The 20,483-nt window shown below is 36.1% G+C and overlaps 1 protein-coding gene across 2 annotated transcripts; it reads right to left on the bottom strand.

Moving 5' to 3' along the window:
- Positions 1–338: 338 nt before the first annotated feature.
- Positions 339–18,302, bottom strand: LOC131805997 (proton channel OtopLc-like). Of its 2 annotated transcripts, none has more exons than XM_059129840.1 (8): positions 18,123–18,302; positions 6,695–7,150; positions 6,513–6,623; positions 2,166–2,383; positions 1,493–2,100; positions 1,087–1,432; positions 928–1,026; positions 339–861 (listed from the first exon to the last, which is right to left on the bottom strand). In XM_059129840.1, the coding sequence occupies exons 1-8, from the start codon at positions 18,245–18,247 to the stop codon at positions 443–445; spliced, it is 2,382 nt and encodes a 793-aa protein (XP_058985823.1). In that variant the 5' UTR covers positions 18,248–18,302; the 3' UTR covers positions 339–442. The 2 variants fall into 2 exon arrangements, with proteins under 2 accessions (XP_058985823.1, XP_058985824.1); XM_059129841.1 differs by lacking the exon at positions 18,123–18,302 and adding an exon at positions 7,453–7,523 and having other exon boundaries at positions 342–861.
- Positions 18,303–20,483: the final 2,181 nt, after the last annotated feature.

Raw genomic sequence — 20,483 nt, 5'->3', positions numbered from 1 at the left:
AATACTTTTGTACGCTGGTATACAATATAATGAGCTGTCGCTGAAATAATTTTAACAGCTGTCGGACCAGTGGCTTAGAAATTACAGCATTCTGAAATTGGTAGCAGTTTTTTCATCTCACCCTGTATACCTAAAAGTATACCTATATGTCAGAGCCGCACTCGAATCATGCCGTAGTTTTCCTTTATAAATTGACATTAAAGTGTCATGCCAAGCTGATTAAACGAGGACAAAGTTCAATTGTATAATCCGAATTGTGAGATTAGTATTTATATTTTCCAAATTGTTTGTTTTTATTTATTTTTTAATAATTTAACAAACTTATGCCTATGAAAAGTAACACTTTAACTAATTTAAAATACTGTATTATTCTACCATAGAAATATTTATAATACAAATTATTTATAACAAAACAAAATATTTATAAACTACTATCATTAATTTAATGTGCTTTGGCCTTGTATGTGATTTTCCATACTTCAAAGAGACATATTGTCGAATGGAATCTATAGAATATAGCCAAAGGCATTGAAACATGAGTTATAATGGTCCAAGCCCAGGCACCGTAGAATTCCAAATGGGTTTGACGAAACACTGCCCGACCCTTGATCAGCGTATTTACAAACCATATCGCCATATTGGCTACCAAGAGGAATGTGATAATTTCTCGACCCGGTTTGCGACGAATCTGTTTTGAGCCTTTACAACGACGATGACTGGCGTGAAGGATGAACATTGTTTGCAGGGCCGTTTGTAATATATTAAAAACTTCGGCAATAATGCCCTCAACACGATCCGGCACTGTGTCCCATTCGGAGAAGTAGCTGCCCAATATGCTGAACATGCCATAGAGGTAGGCTCCTGAGGAGAATTAGAGTGAAATTGTAAATATTTTTTCATGGCTTAATTTTAAAAATATACTCTTACCTGTTTGGGCCACCACAAGCAGTAGATTATCCAATTCCATGGAATGATGTTCATCACTGGTATCCTTGATATATTTCAAGTCCCGCATCAGTATCATGCCTAGAAGATGAAAGTGAGTTGTATTTGATATAATACGTTTTGTTTCGAATTCCAATATACCTGTGATAATTGCCGCTGCGCACAAGAAATATATGGCCGTTTCCCACAACGTAACCTCTTGTGTGGCAACCAATTCATAACCCGGTTGCATGTACAGTACAAAATACATAATCATTGATATAATGGTCATGACAATGATCAAAATACCAAAGAAGAGACCTCTATGTGATTGGGAGCAGTCTACCGAGAAATGATGAGCAGGCTTTTGATGTACCGGCTTTACGGAGTTTTTCCGCGATTTATCAATATCTGGTATAGATTTTACGGTTTTCCACATTTCATATAAAATAACCGCACATATCAGGGAATATTCAATGGTGCAGGGGAAGAGGAAGGGGGACAATTTCTGTGAAAAAGCAGAGAATTTAAAGAGAGTGGACATAGGGTTAAAAGTATAATTTCTTACCTGCACCAATGCTCCCATAATGGTGGTACGAGAACAACCATGAGCCGCTGCTGTTGCCGCCTCGGTGGTGGTGGCCGCAGCCGCTGTAACATTTTGCAGAACATGACCAACAACTGCTGCAATGGTACTATTTTTGGCATTCTCTCCAATATGTTTGGTATGATGCAGTGATGCATTTACTGCCGTCCAATCGACGCCACCATGTGAACCGCTCATAGCATCATGATCGGAACCCTCTTCGTGATGACCAATATGGAATATTTCATGTTTGGTCTCTTCCACCAAAACATACAACCATTCACACAAGTTGGTGGCCACCATGTGCATCAAACCAAAGCGCGAGAACACCTTATGCCGCGCCATATCCAAATAGGTTGTATTCAAGAAAATAAATTGTACCTGGGCTATACACAAGACCATGCGACACAGGGGCGTTATGGCTACAAATACATCCCGGCATCCGGCGTGGCCATTCAATTCGAAAAATTGACCAAATTCCAAACCTGAATATACCATGGTTCCAATGGCAAATGCTATGGCACCCACTCTCAAATAGAAACTACCGAAATGTGTGACTTTGTGTTTTAAATGCACATTGTTGCGTTCGTCTGCAATAAGGAAATAGGGGTTTTAAATCCACTTATTATCCGCAACGATTTTGTTGAATACTTACGATAATTTTTCAGGGCATTGATAAGGGTACGATTCCGAAACGCTGAGATATACAAAAATGTAACAAAAACTATGCTAAGCACATAGAGATAAACATAGAATCCCTGATAGACATAGGTGGGAATTTGTTCCGTAATAACCTCCGTTATTGGTAGACAAACACCCAGTAGGACCAAAACTTTACAATAGGTGGCTGAAAGAGCTGCACTTATGGCATCGCTGAAATTAAATTAAAGATAAAATGCGTATTAAGGGAAAGGTATTAGACCAGGGGTGAGTGAGATAAATATTTAGATCTTATCGAATCTCGGATTTCTTATAAGACGATTGATCAATAAGCAATCAATCTAAATATCCCTATGGTTAGGAAGTCGTCGGCCTTGTAAAATAACAGAGTCAAAGTGAAAATACATAAAACACTTTTTTGACTGGCTTAAGTCATCGGCTGGCTTCTTCGGAAAAGAACAAAGGAGCGTAGGGACAAAATCAAACTAAGTCAACCTAAAACTCCTTTGTTCCTCTACGAAGAAGCCAGCCGATGATTAAAAACGAGTCAAAAAGACGTTTTATGTATTTCAACCTTCAGTTGCACTGCTGCTGACGTCTGGAGTTGCCCTCATGGAAAGGAAACTTAGGAAATAACATGCTGCGTCAGGGAAAATTATAAAAATGAAGGAAGAGATAGCGACTCTTCTCATAAAAGACGGAAGAAGAAATAGGTGGTTTATTTAAGTTTGACATAAGAGGAAGCTAAGTGGTTTTTAGAGATGCTTATGAAGAAGTCCAGACTAGCCGCTACTAACAGAGAAAGTCAGCCGAATGCAACAGGGAGACTGTATTCGGAAGATGTTAAGGTCTTCCCTAAACTTATGCAGGCTCAACATGTTGACACCAAAAAGGAAGTCCGTGGCTTGAAGAAATAAGTGGTTGACATAACATCCGAATTGAAGAACGAGCGGATGGGACGTGAAACAGCGGTAGAAAACATGAGGAAAAAGGAAGGTGAAATCAAGGTAAAAGAGTTTGCTTTGATATCACACAAAAATGGAAAAGAAAGTGCCTTTAAACTTGTCACGAATCTAAAAATCAAGAATGCTCTGTGTGTAGCCGAGGGAACTAAGAACGAATTATTAGCGGCTAAACAGGCAGACCACAAGAGCACGGATTTGAATGCAATAGTCAGACAACTTATTGATGACTTGTCTAGCTCAAAGAGAGCACGACTTGTGGCTGAAACCGAGTACGACTTGAGGCTGAAACAGGGGGTCATGAGTTCGCTGCGAAAATAACAGTTGGAGTAGAAGAGCGCAATACTGAAGTTGAAGTACTTGGGGAAGAGACAGTAACAAGTCTTGAAGACTTGAAAAAACTACTGTCAACCCCTCAAGAATCCAGGTGGTAAAAATAGCAAAATGTCATACACATGACGAACGAAAAGGACGCCAAAGAGGTGATGGCGAAAAAGGATGGCTATCTCTGATGTTGGAGTAATAAGTTGCTTGAGGAAGCATAAGTTCTCAGGAAAATCAAAGAGATGCAGCTAGAAAAAAGCAGGCGACAGGAAATTATAAGCGCTTGCAACGCTGGAACGATAAGCTGTCCAAGGTCTGTCCAAGATGACGCTTCCTGAGAAATATCACACCATTGTCTGCAGAAAGAAGACGACATATGAAGAGAATTCAGTGTGGAAATTGAAGCCGGAAGACAAAGGAGGTGAGACCTACACAAAAGACTGATCCGAACGTGTTTACGGAACATGTTTAGTAAACCTAGTATAGAAGAGATATTTTTTTCTGGTTAACAGAGATCTTTTTAATACAGTTCATATATAAAAAGACTAGCTGAACCCGGTGCGCTTCGCTACCCCTTTTGATTTTATATGCATTCAAAATTTTATTTACGTACATATGTTGGATAAAGAAAAACAAATTTAAAAATTAAAAAAAAATATTGCACTAATTTAATGCGTTAATAAACAAAATCATTACAAAATCAGTAACATGACATGCATACACGAAGGATTTGTCCTTTGGATTTATTATTTCATAGCAAATACGATGCAGGAAACTGCAATTTTTTTAAGTAGAGTGGCATTTCTATTGCAATTAGTGAATTCGAGATAGCAACATACTTCGCCGTAATAAGCGTATTTCAAATAAATTGTTGTGTTGTTTTTTAGTGTTAGCCTAAGGCGTTGTGGGTCAATCGTTCTTATTAAAATCATATCCCAATCTGATCCGATTTAAATATAATTTTAAAAAAATTACTTTTACACAAAACTATTTCATTGAAATTGGTGCGTCAAATATGTGAAATCGGCCGAGAATATATATATGGGAGCTATATCCAAATCTTAACTAATTTCCAATTAATTTATCACATTTATTATTATAACCAAATTCCGCCACACATTCTGAATTTCATTGGAATCGGTCATATATATCGTGTTTGGTGCATAATATGTATGAATCGGCCGAAATATATATGTTAGCTATATCCAAACCTCAACTGATTTCAATATAATTTGGCAATTTTTGCTGGTGCCAGATTTTGTCTCTCTCGCTTTGGGTGCATCAAATATGTGAAATCGGCTGAGTATATAAATGTGAGCTATAATCACATCTCAGCGTATTTGAATATAATTTGTCAAATTTATTTTTGTACCAAATTTAGCCACTCATGCCGAATTTCGTTTGAATAGGAAATACGTATCGTGTTTTGTGCATCAAATATGTGAAATCGGCGGAAAATATATATGGGAGCTATATCCAAATCTGAACCGATTTTAATATAATTTGACTAATTTATTTTCTAATCAAAATCCCGTTACATATTCCAAATTACATGAAATCGGTCGAAAATATATATGAGAGCTATATCCAAATCTGAACCGATTTTAATATAATTTGACAAATGTATATTTGTTTTAATTTCCGCTACACATTCCAAATTTCATTGAAATTAGAGATACATAGCGTTTTTGGTGCATCAAATACATGAAATCGGTCGAAAATATATATGGGAGCTATATCCAAATCTGAACCGATTTCAATTTAATTTGACGAATTCATTTTGGCTCCCAATTCCGTTACTTATTTTAAATTTCATTACAATTGGAAATACATGTCGTGTTTGGTCCACCAAATACATGAAATCGGCCGAAAATGTATATGGGAGCTATATCCAAATCTGAACCGATTTCAATATAATTTGGGAAATCAATTTTTTATATAAAATCTATCACACGTTTCAAATTTCATTGAAATTGGGGATACATAGCGTGTTTGGTGCATCAAATGCTTGAAATCGGCCGAAAATATAAATGGGAGCTATATCCAAATCTGAACCGATTACAATATAATTTGACAAATTTATTTTCGGATTAAATCCCGTCACACATTCCAAATTTCATTGGAATCGAACATTCAAATTGTGTTTTAGGCATCAAATGAACGAAATCGGTCGAAAATATATATGGGAGCTATATCCAAATCTGAACCGATTACAATATAATTTGGGAAACTTATTTTTGTTCCGAATTCCGTTACGCATTCCAAATTTGGAGACTGTATCTTTAACCGATCAAGAGATATGTGCATATAAAATCTAAATTTTTGGGAGGTACCTCCGATTCTGATGCTATATCTCCAGTTCCAAGAGGAAATTCAAAAATGTATATAGCCTATGTTACTTTCAGGCGATATTTCAGTATATATGGAAATTTTCAGGAAAATCTATTCAGCGGTTTTCGAGTCCATAAATTACAAACAAACAAACAAACAAACAAACAAACAAACATACAAACATTTTCCTCTTTTATAGATATAGATAAGAAAATGTGCTGACCTTCGAGTCATTAGAGATAAATAAGAGAAAATTTTACTTTTTTACATCATATACCACCAAATGGCACAACAAATAGGGTGCACAAGGTACGAAATTGACCCATACACGTTGTCATATCCGTCAAACCATTGCTCCTCTATTATATGTGATTGTACAAATGATCTCTCTCGAGAAAAATGGATTCTATGGGAATAGAAATTCGCGCAGACATTCATTATTTGGCTATATCTAAAAAAAAATCAGGATGTGTTGCCTTTAGAGTTTGGTACTATTCTGCAAAAGGAACGATCGGAACTAGATCCAACTGCGTAGTTCATCCACTTCCTTTTCTTTTCTATCTCCCAGAGAACGATGCAAATAATAAGAGCTTCTGAAGAGAAAGATTCCACTGAATTGTATCCAATCGAAACTATTTGGAACGAAGGAACTGTATTCAGGAACTTGTTTCTTTTGAGAAAAGTAAGGAAAACTAAATTGTCCTCTATCTTCTTTTCTTACTTACTTTCCCTGCCGTCGATTTTTCTCCTTCTGCTGTTTGGCCTGGAAACTCTTCGCTCCTCCGGTGTCGCCCTGTATGGTTATTGTACTTCCCGTCACGGTTCCATTAATGGTACTGTAATTAAAAACAACAACTAAATGTTACTTTATCCCTTTCAAAATGCACTTCTCATTTCAACTACTTACCCAGCATGTGTAGATTTTTTTCGTGCAAATATACCACCACCCCCATGCTCCTTACGACCACCCAATATTTCTTGCAGCAGCGCCGAAGGTCTTCGTGAAACTTGCAGGGTGTGGGGTAACGATGAATATGAAGCCTCATCTCTGTGCATATCATGGCTGTTGTGGTTGTTGGCTGGCAGAAGGGCCTGTCGCGCATTATTGGTTTCCATTAATTCTAAATTTGTCTGAGATTTGGCCAGCGGAGATATGGGATGTGTCATGACGGGTATGTTATGATGACCACATGAATCACACGGACTGCGGGCAGAATAGCGTACCAAGGGACCAGCGCCACTTGTGGGTGAAGATGGTGGTGACGGCGATGCTGTTGAGGGTGTGAACTTGGAGAATGAGGCTGATTTCTTGGGCGGCTTGATGGTGATAAACTCACTGCTGTCGCTTTGAGATATTTGACTACTGCAAGGGTGGAGAGAGAGAAAGAGAAAAGTTTAATTACTATCTTCAAATCGTAGTTCATTATTTTTATTGAATATTCTTTTTATTTTTTCTTTTCACTTGTGATCATTTTTAATTATTTAATGGTTTTAGTTTTATAATTTCCATTATATAATTTGAGGTTATGTTGTGCATTTAAATTGTATTTCCAATTTTTTTTCCACCAAATATCCTTATTTATTTTTTATTATTATTATTTGCTTTTCCTTTGTAATAATTTTTTAATTATTTATTGTTTTATCCCCAGTTTGACAATTTCATACCGTTAACTTTAAAGTTTAGCCAAAAACTAATTTGAGTTTTTCGCTTCGCAATTTCCTGTGAATTTCTTTGCATTTGAATTACATTTCTTGTGATTTATTTGTGTTGTTGTAGTTGTGCGTTTTTTGTATTTGGGATTTGATTGATTGTCCAACATTTTGGTGACATGATGTGATTGATATGTAATTGCTTATATAAATAGTCTACCATGGTGTACCGTCGTTTTTCTGGGGGATTATCATTTAATTAGCGAATGTGCACTCAGAAAAATATTGCGGTAGTTTTACAAAAGTTCAAAGAAAAGTCTTCCCTTGGAGTCATGCAGACTCATAATGTAGAGCCCAAAAAGGAAGTCGGTGGCTTGAAGAAATAAGTGTTTGACATAACATCCAAATTGGGGAACAAGCAGATGGAACGCGAAATAGCGGTAGTGGACATGAGGAAAAAGAAAGGCGAAATCAAGCTAATAGAGGTTGCCTTGATATCACAAAAAAATGGAAAAATACCTTCAAACTTGTCAGGAATTCCAAAGAGAAAATCAAGAATGCTCTGTAAGTAGCCGAGGAAACTAAGGATGAATTATTAGCGGCTAACCAGGCAGAACGCAATGGCAAAGATTTGAAGTAGCAGTAGTTAGACAACTTACTGATTATTTGTCTGGCTCAAAAAGAGCACGACTTGCGGCTGAAATAGAGCCTGATGAGTTCGCTTTTAGAAAAGTATAAAGAAAAGTCTTTAATTTTTGTTTAAATTCATGACTATTGATCAGATAGTTTTTGAAAATATATTGTTAAAAATTCCACGATGGATAGTCTGATGGTATTTAAAAAATATTATTAAAATATATAACAGTAGCTAGTGTCCGCTAACTCGTCCGCGAAAAGTCCACCTTAAAATTTGAGATTCATTCCAACAGTGTTTTGTTCCTCAAAATGCACAATTTGTTCAAAGTGACAACATTTTTAATCAAAATTTTGTACATTGTACTAAATTTTCAGACTTTCTAGATTTTATATATTTTTTTTTTTCAATTTTTTCCATTTTCGGGAAGAATAATAGTAGGAAGTAGTCTTCAAAATCCTTCATTTTGAAGTTTACCTAACAGGATATTAGTAAAATCATTTTTCTGTCCAAAACTAATTTAACGTCTCCATATGTAAACCCTAGAATCATACAGTGATATCCATATAAATTTTCAATCTCCATATCTCAACCTACCAAAATTAACCTTAATGTCAAATTTCAGGATTTCAGCTTTTTAGTTTCCCTCATAACCAAATTAAGTACCATTTAGTACAATTACATATCCAAAACCAACTCCTTTCAAATACAGCCACCAACATATCAAACTTTAGGATTTTAGCTCCATTCCTTCCAGATGAAATTTTGCACAAATCATTTGTTTGGCCCAAGGACGTACCCTATTGAAATTGGAGATAATCGTCAAAATTTAGATATAGCTCCCATATATATCTTCGTCCGATTTGCCTTTTATTGTGCACCAAACGTGTAATATCAGTCCGATTAGTATGGAATCAGATTGGACCTGAAAATAAGTATGCCAAATTTTATCGAAATCGGTTCAGATATAGCTATGGCTCCCATATATATTGTTCATCCGATTTGTTATTTTGGTCCTCCGCAGCCGTAATATGCACTCTGTAATAACAATATTTGGGGAAATATATCAAATACAGCTCAGAAATACATTTGCTAAATTTTATCGAGATCGGTTCAGATTTGGATATAGCTCCCATATATAACTTCGTCCGATTTACTTTTAATTGTGCACTAAACGTCTAATATTTGCCCAAATGGGATGAAATTTGGCATTTACGACCGAATTTATTCTAGAAGCTAGTATGTCAAATTTGGTGAAGATCGGTTCAGATATAGCTATAGCTCCCATATATACGGTTCATCCGATTTGTTATATTTGTTACCCACAGCGGTAATATGCACTCCGTAACAACGATATTCAGGGAAATATATCAAATACAGCTCAGAAATATCTTTGCAAAATTTTGTCGAGATCGGTTCCGATTTGTATATAGCTCCCATATATATTTATATCCGATTTCAAATTAATTGTGCACCAAATGGGCAATACAAGTCCGATTTTAAAAGGTACAAATGCTTCGGCATAGTTAGTCCATTGAACTTTAAATTATAATTATAATCAAAGCGTGTATGATTAATTCTCCCATAAATAATTTAATTTGTTATGCGGACCTCTACTAAATTAACAAAGTGGTGTTTTTAATTTTATTGATTAAAAACAAAAAATGTCGGAATTAGCATCAAATTTTGGAACAAGTTTAGATTTGTTCGAATTGGCCACCTTTGGCACGAATTATGGCGTTCAAACGGCCTTTGAAACCGTTACACGCTGCCCGAATGTTGCTCTGCGGTATTTTGGCCCATTCCCGGCGATGCGCTAGCTTGAGGTGATCGACACTTTGGTATTTTTTTAGTGTCAACCTTGCTTTCCAAAATACTCTAGACACAAGGTCTGCGGCCAAAATGTTTGCGTGCCCAAGGCTTTAATACACCATCAGAATATTTTCGCGATAATATTCGGCATTTATTCTGATGTCACGGTCGATTAATACGAGCGGAGAGCGACCATCGTCTGTTATGGCGGCCCACACCATCACCATGGCCGGCGCTTGGCTCTGGTGGCCAACTGAAGGTGCACATCTTCAGCTAACCTCTTTGGCAAGTAAACACGATCATTTTTTTTTTGTTTACAAACTGCTGGACTACGAATGTTTTCTCATCGGAGAAAACCAAATTCGGCAGTTCACCACTTTCGGCCAAGCGTAGCAACTCTTTAGCCCTTTTGAGTCTATTTTCTTTCTGTGGCGGTGTAAAATCTTGCACTTTTCGGAATTTCAATGGCTTTACCCCGAGCTCATTTTTCAATAATTTCCGAATGGAATATTGCGATATGTTCAGTTCAGCGGCCATTGCGACGCGGGTTTCGATCAGGTCGCTTCTTTACTTTTCGAACCATTTCTGCTGATGTAACTGTTTTCTTCCGTCCACTTTCCTGACGTCGGACTACGCTACCAGTATCACGGTAAAGAGCGATTGTACGATACACAAAATATTAATACACATTCAAATGCTGGAGTGCTCTAACGATAGCCACTTGGGGGTTTCCAGCCAAATATAAAGAAGTCACACTATCACGCTTGAATTCCATCACGAATAACTTTTTTTTCTGGAAAATTCTCACCAAAATGCTTTGTACGCTTGTAAACAATATAAGCGTTAGGGTAAGTCAAAATTTTGATACGTGGAAGCGCTAGAGTGGTCGCTCAATCCTACCTTTATACAAAACTCGAAATAAATAGTGAGAGATGTGTAAAATTTGAAGATAATCGGACTCGTATTTCCCCTTTGTAGGGGATGTATTAGAAGGAATCGGCCGATGTTGTTCATTTTACGCCTGACCTAACACTGACGCAAATATAAAAATTTGTTTAAAAAAAATCTGATAATCCCTTCTCTTTCCATGATCGCTCTATCGGATACTCTCTTCGAGATATGTATATTGTGCGCATACGAGACGAAGACGGACAACATTTATAAAATGCATTGCGTCCAAAGATACCCAGGTAAGACCCTAGGTATCTTTGGACGCCGTTATATCGATGAGGTCCGTTATTGCCATATCAAATAACATATACCTACAAGATTGAGGGTATAAAACTTTTTTTGCAGTGTATGAAAAACTCGATATCTAGATGGACATGTTTAAGGTTCAATTACATTTAATTATAATTTTTGAACACAAAAACTTATCAGTAATTCAAGGTGAATGATGTGTCACGTTTTTTTTAATAGAGAAAAAATGTCAATAATTTTACAAAAACAAATCAAAGAAAATAGAAAATAAACCAAATGGCGAACTTCAGTTATTTATACAACACACAATCGCTTGAAATAAGTTATGGAACTTATACATCTCCTCAAAACACTTTTCTTTCACAAAAATCCCTAATCAAACCACCTTAATATTTCTAAAAACTTCGGAAATTTTCAAAATCAACCTGAATTACATGTCACGCGTTAAAGTCGCCGTGACAATCTTTTGGGAGGATTTTACAGTTTAAATATAATGAGATGATTAGATAAATATTACACGAAACTTACAATTAAAATGCGATATATCGCTAACTATCAAAGTGAGGATAGAGGTGCTTATTAACTGACTCTTTGCATGTGTGAGTGTGTGTCGGCAAGTTCTTGTGTCTACACAATGTCTGGGAGAATTAACATGTAATTAAGGGAATTATAAGTCTTCAACACCTTATGAATAGTTACACTGACAGCGGTGAATGGGTGTATTGATGTGGAACTTTCCGACATTTTAAGACAGTATACAAATATAACATAACATAATTAATTGAACGGTAAACAATGTGAAGTTTTGGCGGAGATTCCAAGAAAATTGCTTTAAAACCAATTCATTAAAATTTAAATTTCGGAGAATTAATTATGTTTTATTAAACAAAAATTAAATATATTTGTTAATAATTATCCTATATGAAAAAATATATTCGAAACTAGGATACCACTGATCTGATAGCAGTTTTTTTTGGTGTTGTATACGAAGACCTTCTGGACATCTAAAAGAGGACCTTCTGGTCTTCTAGGAGAAGACCTTTTCATATTCTGGGAGAAGACCTTTTCATATTCTGGGAGAATACCTTCTCATCTTCTATGAGAAGACTTTCTGGTCTTGGGAAAACCTTCTCGTCCTCTACAAGAAGACCTTCTGGTATTTTAGGAGAAGATCTCCTGTTCTTCTAGGAGAAAATCTTCTCGTCTTCTAGGAGAAGTCCTTCTCGTCTTCTCGGAGAAGTCCTTCTCGTCTTCTCGGAGAAGTCCTTCTCGTCTTCTACAAGAAGACCTACTGGTCGTCTATGGGAAGACCTTCTGGTCGTCTATGGGAATACTTTCTGGTCGTCTATGAGAAGACCTTCTGGTCGTCTATGAGAAGACCTTCTGGTCGTCTATGAGAAGACCTTCTGGTCGTCTATGAGAAGACCTTCTGGTCGTCTATGAGAAGACCTTCTGGTCGTCTATGAGAAGACCTTCTGGTCGTCTATGAGAAGACCTTCTGGTCGTCTATGAGAAGACCTTCTGGTCGTCTATGAGAAGACCTTCTGGTCTTCTATGAGAAGACCTTCTGGTCGTCTATGAGAAGACCTTCTGGTCGTCTATGAGAAGACCTTCTGGTCGTCTATGAGAAGACCTTCTGGTCTTCTATAAGAAGGTCTTCTGGTCTTCTATAAGAAGGTCTTCTGGTCTTCTATAAGAAGATCTTCTGGTCTTCTATCAGAAGACCTTCTGGTATTCTATGAGAAGACTTTCTGGTCATCTATGGGAAGACCTTCTGGTCTTCTATAAGAAGACCTTTTGGTCTTCTATAAGAAGATCTTCTGGTCTTCTATCAGAAGACCTTCTGGCCTTCTATGGGAAGACCTCATGGTCTTCTATGCGAAGACCTTCTGGTCTTCTATGAGAAGACCTTCTGGTCTTCTATGAGAAGACCTTCTGGTCTTCTATGAGAAGACCTTCCTGTCTTCTATGAGAAGACCTTCTGGTCTTCTATGAGAAGACCTTCTGGTCTTCTATGAGAAGACTTTCTGGTCTTCTATCAGAAGACTTTCTAGTCTTCTATGAGAAGTCCTTCTGGTCTTCTATGAGAAGACCTTCTGGCCTTCTATGAGAAGACCTTCTGGCCTTCTATGAGAAGACCTTTTGGTCTTCTTTGAGAAGATCTTCTGATCTTATATGAGAAGACCTTTTTATCCTCTATGAGAAGATCTTCTTCTCTTCAACGAAAGGAAAGGGTCTATCCAAACTCTTCTGAGAGTAAAATCATTGCAATATGACACTCTGTACCGAAAAGTATGCGAAACACTAATTTCGAAAACACAAACGTCTTATTCTTTTTTCTTAACGTCATTCCGATTTCGTAGAAATTTTTTTTGACCATTTCGATACCGCTTTGATTGGTCTTCAATGAAAAATAAACACAGACAGGCCAACAGGTTTGTGGCGTGTGCGACAAGTGTTAAATGAATTTATAATCAGTGATTGATGGCAGAGGAAACAATTTGGGCAAACATCAGGTAACAATTCTATTGAAGATATGAAAATTAGGTTTGAATGTGTGACGGACACATAACTAAATGGACTTTAGGTTACTACTGCATTTTTCTGGTTTGGATTGGGCAATGCGATAAAATGTTATCATTTGAGGGCACTTTTAAATGACATAAATGAAAAAATAAAAATGTTCAAATTTAGTTTTTGTCTATAGACAAAGTGCAACACACTGCCATGCCTGTTTTCCAAAAAAAAACTGAATTTGAAAAAAAAGTTCTCGGATTAGCGGAATGTCAATGTGTTTTACAATCAAATTACAATGGAAGTAGATTTGACCGACTGACAGATTTCCAGTTGTAGTGCTGTTGTTTTTTTTTTTTTGGTTCTAAACAACACTTGTGTAATTGGTTCTGCCAAAGATGGCAGTGGCAGACAGTAGCTGGCGAGCGATACCATTTTGAGTTCGTTGTTGTTTTTGTCGTTTCAAATCACGTTTCATCAATAAAATAATACGATTTAGAGATTAACACCAGAGTACCAGTAGTTTTTGTTGGTGCATTGATTTCGCGCTTTATATTATTTACTTTATGCTAGACATTGTTAATTATTATTTTCAAATACAACAGGCACCGCAACCTGCTCCTTCACCACCACCTGCTTGGTTATCAATTGTTTCGTATCGCGATAAAAAAAGAAACACTGTTATCATCATCAACGGAGAGTAACTTTGCCGATCGTACGCCTTAAAAATTATTTCGTATTTGCTGTGGCGACATTGTCGCAATACCGTCGAAATCAAGTCGTCGCACTTAACCGATTTGCAGAATTCAATCATGACCTTGGCTAAAAAAAAGCAAAGTACATTTATCATAAAAAATTAATATGACCGAATAGTCTCGATTTTATAAAATACACAATGTGTTTGGAATTTTAAGTTATTTCGGCAGGAGGGTGTCATTTGGCGACAGTACTCACAGGTTCAAAGGTGTGTTGAACATTCAATGGAATTAAGATAGTTAAAATTATTATTATAAATGTTGACTTTTTATGGGTGAGTTGTAGGAATTTTCGATTCTGATATATTTTGTATCATAATAAAACGATATATCTAGTTATACCCTCAGCCATATGGCTACAGAGGGTATATATCATTTGATACGAAATAACGGTTTTAGACCCTAGGTATCTTTGGACCAAATCCGTTTCAGAACTCCATCAAGTACCTCCCCACAAAGGGTCAACATTTTGAATAATTATAACTCTTATAAAATGTGATGTAAGGATCCGAACGTCTTCAAATTTCACACATTCCAATATTTTTATAAACCCAAGATCTGGTGTTGACATGGAATGTATCGGTCCACTACTTCTGGTACCTCCCCCACAAGGTGTCGAAATTTTGAATATCCATGAAGCTCATAAAACGCCAAATTAACATCCGATTCCATTTAGATTTGGGACATCTCAATATTTCCATCAACACAAGATCTGTTATAAAGGTGGTATAGATCGAACCATTTCTTCTGGTACCTCCCCCATACATAGGGTTCAAGATTTTGAAAAACAAAACACTCAAATAAAGCGAAATAAGCAAATACAAATATTTTTGCCAACACAAGATCTGTTGTGAAGTTGATATATATCTGCGAACCCCGTCCGGTACCTCACCCACAAAGGGTCACAATTTTCAATAATTTTATCTGTCATAACTTTCGAAACAATTTAGCAATTCTTTACTACTTGCTATGCTCAAATATTTCTCTCAATAAGAAGCCTGATATGAATATGAAATTTATCGGAATTTATGATTTCGCATAAAATTGGAAATAAATATCCTTTCTTGTAATTTTGCCCAATATTTCACTCAATATTTTTTTTTATTTGTATCAGATGAAGTATAAAAATGGAATATTTCGGTAGACTCTATCTGGTACATCACGCACATTTTAACATTTTCTAAAAATTATTACATATCTTATATAAAGTGAAGGAGTGTGTCGATATAATCAATACCAGTAAAGTCGGAATATTTATATCATATTTTTGGGTCCGATACGAAATGGACAATATTGGTCCATTCCTTCGGAACCTGCTCCATAGAAGGCCAAACGTTTGAATAATTGTAACACTAGTCAAATATATTTCGACTATTTATTCGAACATAGGCTGACTGATACTTTTTAACTTGTTTTTGTAAAATGTTTGAACTTTTTGGGTGAGGTGCTTAAAAGATTGAACATTTTCACTCTTGCTCTAACAGTATCATCCATAAGGCTGAATATATAACCCTTAAAAGTTTTTGGAGTTCCCACCTTCTGAGTATTCTCTTCAGATAATTTTCAAAAATAATGTTATTTGTTAATAAACCAGAAATACTTCAGGAGACATTCTAAAAGATACTAGAAATTGTTCGTACAGAGGATCATAAATATTTTCATAGAACCACAACGGTTTTCATGACAGTCCATAATCTTGTCTCGCAGAAAACCTGAAGGTCACAAGCTAATCCCGTCATTATATTGTTTACAAGCGCACAAAAGCATTTTGGTGAGAATTTTCCAGAAAAAAAGTTATTCGTGATGGAATTCAAGCGAGATAGTGCGATTTCTTTGTATTTGACCGGAAAACCTCAAGTGGCTATCGTTAGAGTACTCCGGCATTTAAATGGGAATAAATCTTTTTTGTCTCGTACCATAGCTCGTTACCGTGATACTGGTAGCGTAGCCCGACATTAAGGAAGTGGACGGAAGAAAACAGCAAAATCAGCAGAAATGGTTCGAAAAGTAAAGAAGCGACTTTATCGAAAAACGCGTCGCGGAATGGAATATCGCAATATTCCATTCTCCAAATATTGAAAAATGAGCTCGGGGTAAAGCCATTAAAATTCCAAAAAGTGCAAGATTTTACACCGCCACAGAAAGAAAAAGGGCTAAAGAGTTGCTTCGCTTGCCCGATATTGGTGAACTGCCGAATTTGGTTTTCTCCGATGAGAAAACATTCGTTGTCCAGCAGCTTGTAAACAAACAAAATGATCGTGTTTACTTGTCAAAGAGGTCAGCTGAAAATGTGCACCATCGGTTGGCCACCGGGCATGGTGATGGTGTGGGCTGCCATATCAGCCGATGGTCGCTCTCCGCTCGTATTAATCAAAATAAATTCCGAATATTATCGCGAAAATATTCTGGAGGGTGTATTAAAGCCTTGGGCACGCTAACATATTGGCAGTAGACCTTGGACATTCCAACAGGACTCAGCACCATCGCACTCAGTACGCGCCGCCCAAGAATGGTTCCTCACTTCATTCCCAGCGCACAATGTGTCTGGAGTATTTTGGAAAGCATGGTTGGTGCTAAAAATACCAAAGTGTCGATCACATCAAGCAAGCGCTCCGGGAATAGGTCAAAATACCGCAGAACAACATTCGGACAGCGTGTGACGGTTTCATTGGTTGTTTGAAGGCCATAATTCGTGCCAAATGTGACAAATTCGAAGAAATCTGAACTTATTCTAAAATGTGATGCTTTTTCCAAAATTTCTTCCTTTCATTCAATAAAATTAAAAAAAAATCTACAAATTGATGAGTTTTTTTGCTGCAGATTTTTTGTCTCACCCTCACTATACGTTTAAAATTTAAATATTCCAAGAAATCTTAATTCGAAATTTAAAAAAAATGTGGAAAAGGTGGGAACTTTCCCCCTCTATTTAGGTTACTTTGCGATGTTAAAGTTCAAAACGCCGATACAAGTGTTTTCTTTTTTTAGCTCTACTTTCATATTGTGCCTGATTTGGCCTGCAATTTTTGGATAAAAGATATTTTGTACCACAGTGTACTTTTTATTCCCTCCACCATAGTATGGAGGGTATATTAAGTTTGTCAATCCCTTTTAACACCTCGAAATATAGAGGGCTGATTTGGCCTGTAATTATTGGAAAGCAAAAAAAAAAAAAAAAAAAAAAAAAAAAAAATTGGTAGCACAGTGTACTTTTACTTTAGAATTCTTTACTTTTTAGAATTCTGATATTTAAAATTTTCCTTTAATTTATATTTTTTATTTACTCATTAAATACAATTTCACTCATTGTTTTTTGACGAAGATTTTATCTGTGGTAAATAAAACGTTTTGATTTGCTTTTGTTGTTAATATTTGTCTTAACTGGATTCATTATCACGTCCGTGAATAGCTTTCACATGAATCATTTGAAATCAAAACTTTTATACGGTATATAATCTTTTTTTTTTTGGGCTGATACGATATTTCAAGTGATTTATTGTTTTATAAATTTCAAAACACATCAGGTGTCACAATTGCTAGACAGTTTTGGATCAGTTTTTTATGAGGCCATAAATGCCAAATTATGAGCAATCTTCATAAATTTTCAAAGGCAAACATTTAAATGCTTGTCAAATACACCATAAACTGGAGTCAAATACAAATAAACTGTGTCAAATACACCATAAACTGAAGTGGTATATAAATTATTTTTTCGTAGTTTTTATTTTTTTATTTTATGAAATTATTTTTTTTTAATATATTCCATCACACACTTTGCTTTACCACCACCATCGCCCCGCACATCATAGCTGTATTGAACTTTTTGTTTTAGCTTCCACAGTGTGAACGGTTCATCGCTTAAATCCACCGACATTTTACTTAAATTTTTCAAAGACATCTTAAGTCTCTGATCACCGCTTACGAACTGAAAATTAATTGCCAATTCCGAATATTCACACACTTAATGTTAGTACCGAACTTCTTGTCAAAGTTTGTTTGTTTTTTCGAAATACAAACAAACGAAAACGCCAAAGAAAATAGTTCACTCCCGTCATAAATAACATCTCACTTTATCTCTCGATGAGAATGCGAATATCTCAGTTTACTATAAATTTTAGCACTTTCCTTTCCATTATCGCGATCATTGCGATTCTGGGCTTTTTTTCTCTCGACCCGTTCGCTGGTTGGCAGTTTCTGACTTTTGTTTGTTTTCCTTGCTTGGGAAATGTGTCTGGCATTTGTTTTGAATTCGTGAAGATCACCGTCATTTGTGGACATTGGTGACAAGCGTGTTGTTGTACTTGTGGTTACTTTTGTTGCCGTTGCTGTTGTTGTTGTCACTTGTTATTAGATTTGGTTAATTTATTAACATTTTCACAAGTGTAACAATAAGTGTGGATGTCGGTCAAGCCAAAGTGACAAAATGACGTCATATACAGTGGCAAAGAAAATTGGGCTTATCATTTTTAAGCCTTGGAAAGGAGGGTATATTAAGCTTGGAAAGGAGGGTATATTAACTTTGTCATTCCGTTTGTAACATCCTTAAATATTCGTCGTAGACCCCATAAAGTATATATATTCATAATCAGCATAAAATTCTAAGTGGATTTAAAGATGTCCGTCTGTCTGTCCGTCTGTTGAAATCACGATACAGCCCACATTATTTGACGTAGAGCGCCAAATTTAGCAGAGCAATTTTTTTAGGTTTGTATTGAAAATGAGGTATATCGGTCCACGTTCTGGTATAGTCCCCATATAACGGTACCTCTCGATATTCGGTATTTTGATTATTTTTGCCACATTTTTTCACGAATTTGTCTAAAAATTGGTATTTGTTGGTTATAATGGGTTCCAGCTCCGGTGGCGAAACATTGCATGTATGGGTCCACGATTTGGTATAGCCCCCATATAACGGTACCTCCCGATATTCGATATTTTGATGTTTTTTACCACATTTTTTCACTGATTTGTCTTAAAAATGGTGTTTGTGGGCCAGAATGTATGTATAGGTCAATGCGAAACATTGTATGTATAGGTCCACGTTTTGGTATAGTCTCCATATAACGGTACCTCTCAATATTCTGTATTTTGATGATTTTTGATACATTTCTTCACGGATATGTCTAAAAATTGGTAGTTGTAGATCATAATTGGTCCCAGTTCATGTGGCGAGTCATTGTAATTATAGGTCCACGTTTTGGAATAGCCACCATATAACGGTACCTCCCGATATTCGGTAATTTGATGATTTTTGCCACATTTTTTCACGGATTTGTCTGAAAATTGGTATTTGTAGGTCATAATGGGTTCTAGCTCCTTTGGCGAAACTTTGCATGTGTAGCTCCACGATTTGGTATAGTCCCTATATAACGGTACCTCCCGATATTCGGTATTTTAATGGTTTTTGCCACATTTCTTCTAATGTTTCCTTTACCCTGAGGTGGAGGGTGTTAAAAGTTTGGCCCGGCCGAACTTAATGTTTTTTTTTTACTTGTTTTTAATTCAAACCTAAATAGGGATCTAATATTTGGTAAATGTCCACATTTAGCGGTAAATCACTATTTTCGGTATTTTGGAGGTTTGCTTCCAATATTCAACAGAGGGAGCTTTGGTTTGGCAACTTGGTCTCTCCTTTATAGAAGTCTACGATTTGGTCCATTTTTTCACATTTTGCCAAACTTTGATCTCTTACCAAGATTTTCTAAGGTTTCTTTAAGAACTTCTATATAAAAATTGACAGTTAAAAAAAATAATAATTTAAAAGACACATATTATTCGCCGAATTTCAAAAAAGGACCTTCTAAACAAATATAATGGATTTCTTAAGAACATTTTTAATTTATTTACTTTTTTTGGAAATATGGTGTGTTTTTAAAAAATGTTATATTTTTCGAAACTTTAAAAAACTTTATGCAGCAGATTTTGAAGAACTTCCAGCCAAAAAGTTATAAGGTTTTCAATAATTTCCTATGAGAAGAGATTCATTCCCAAAGAACTGGGTTGCTTCTTGCTCGTTCTTTTCTTCAGAAAAGCTCTTTTTTATACCCTCTGCCATATGGCTAGAGAGATCATTTGATACGGACAAAACGATACGAAATAACGGTCTAAGATCCTAGGACTCATTGAACCAAATC

This window comes from Musca domestica, unplaced genomic scaffold (genome assembly GCF_030504385.1).
Source record: "Musca domestica strain aabys unplaced genomic scaffold, Musca_domestica.polishedcontigs.V.1.1 69, whole genome shotgun sequence".
NCBI lineage: Eukaryota > Metazoa > Arthropoda > Insecta > Diptera > Muscidae > Musca > Musca domestica.
Note: the sequence above shows the minus strand (reverse complement) of the source record. Positions and strands in the feature narration are given on the sequence as shown.

Coding starts and splice junctions, on each gene's coding strand:
- LOC131805997 (XM_059129840.1), bottom strand. CDS start 18,247: ATGTCTTTGAAAAATTTAAGTAAAATGTCGGTGGATTTAAGCGATGAA. Junction 7,151..18,122: donor GATGGTGGTGGTAAAGCAAA/GTGTGTGATGGA, acceptor CCACCCTTGCAG/TAGTCAAATATCTCAAAGCG. Junction 1,027..1,086: donor CGCAGCGGCAATTATCACAG/GTATATTGGAAT, acceptor TTCATCTTCTAG/GCATGATACTGATGCGGGAC.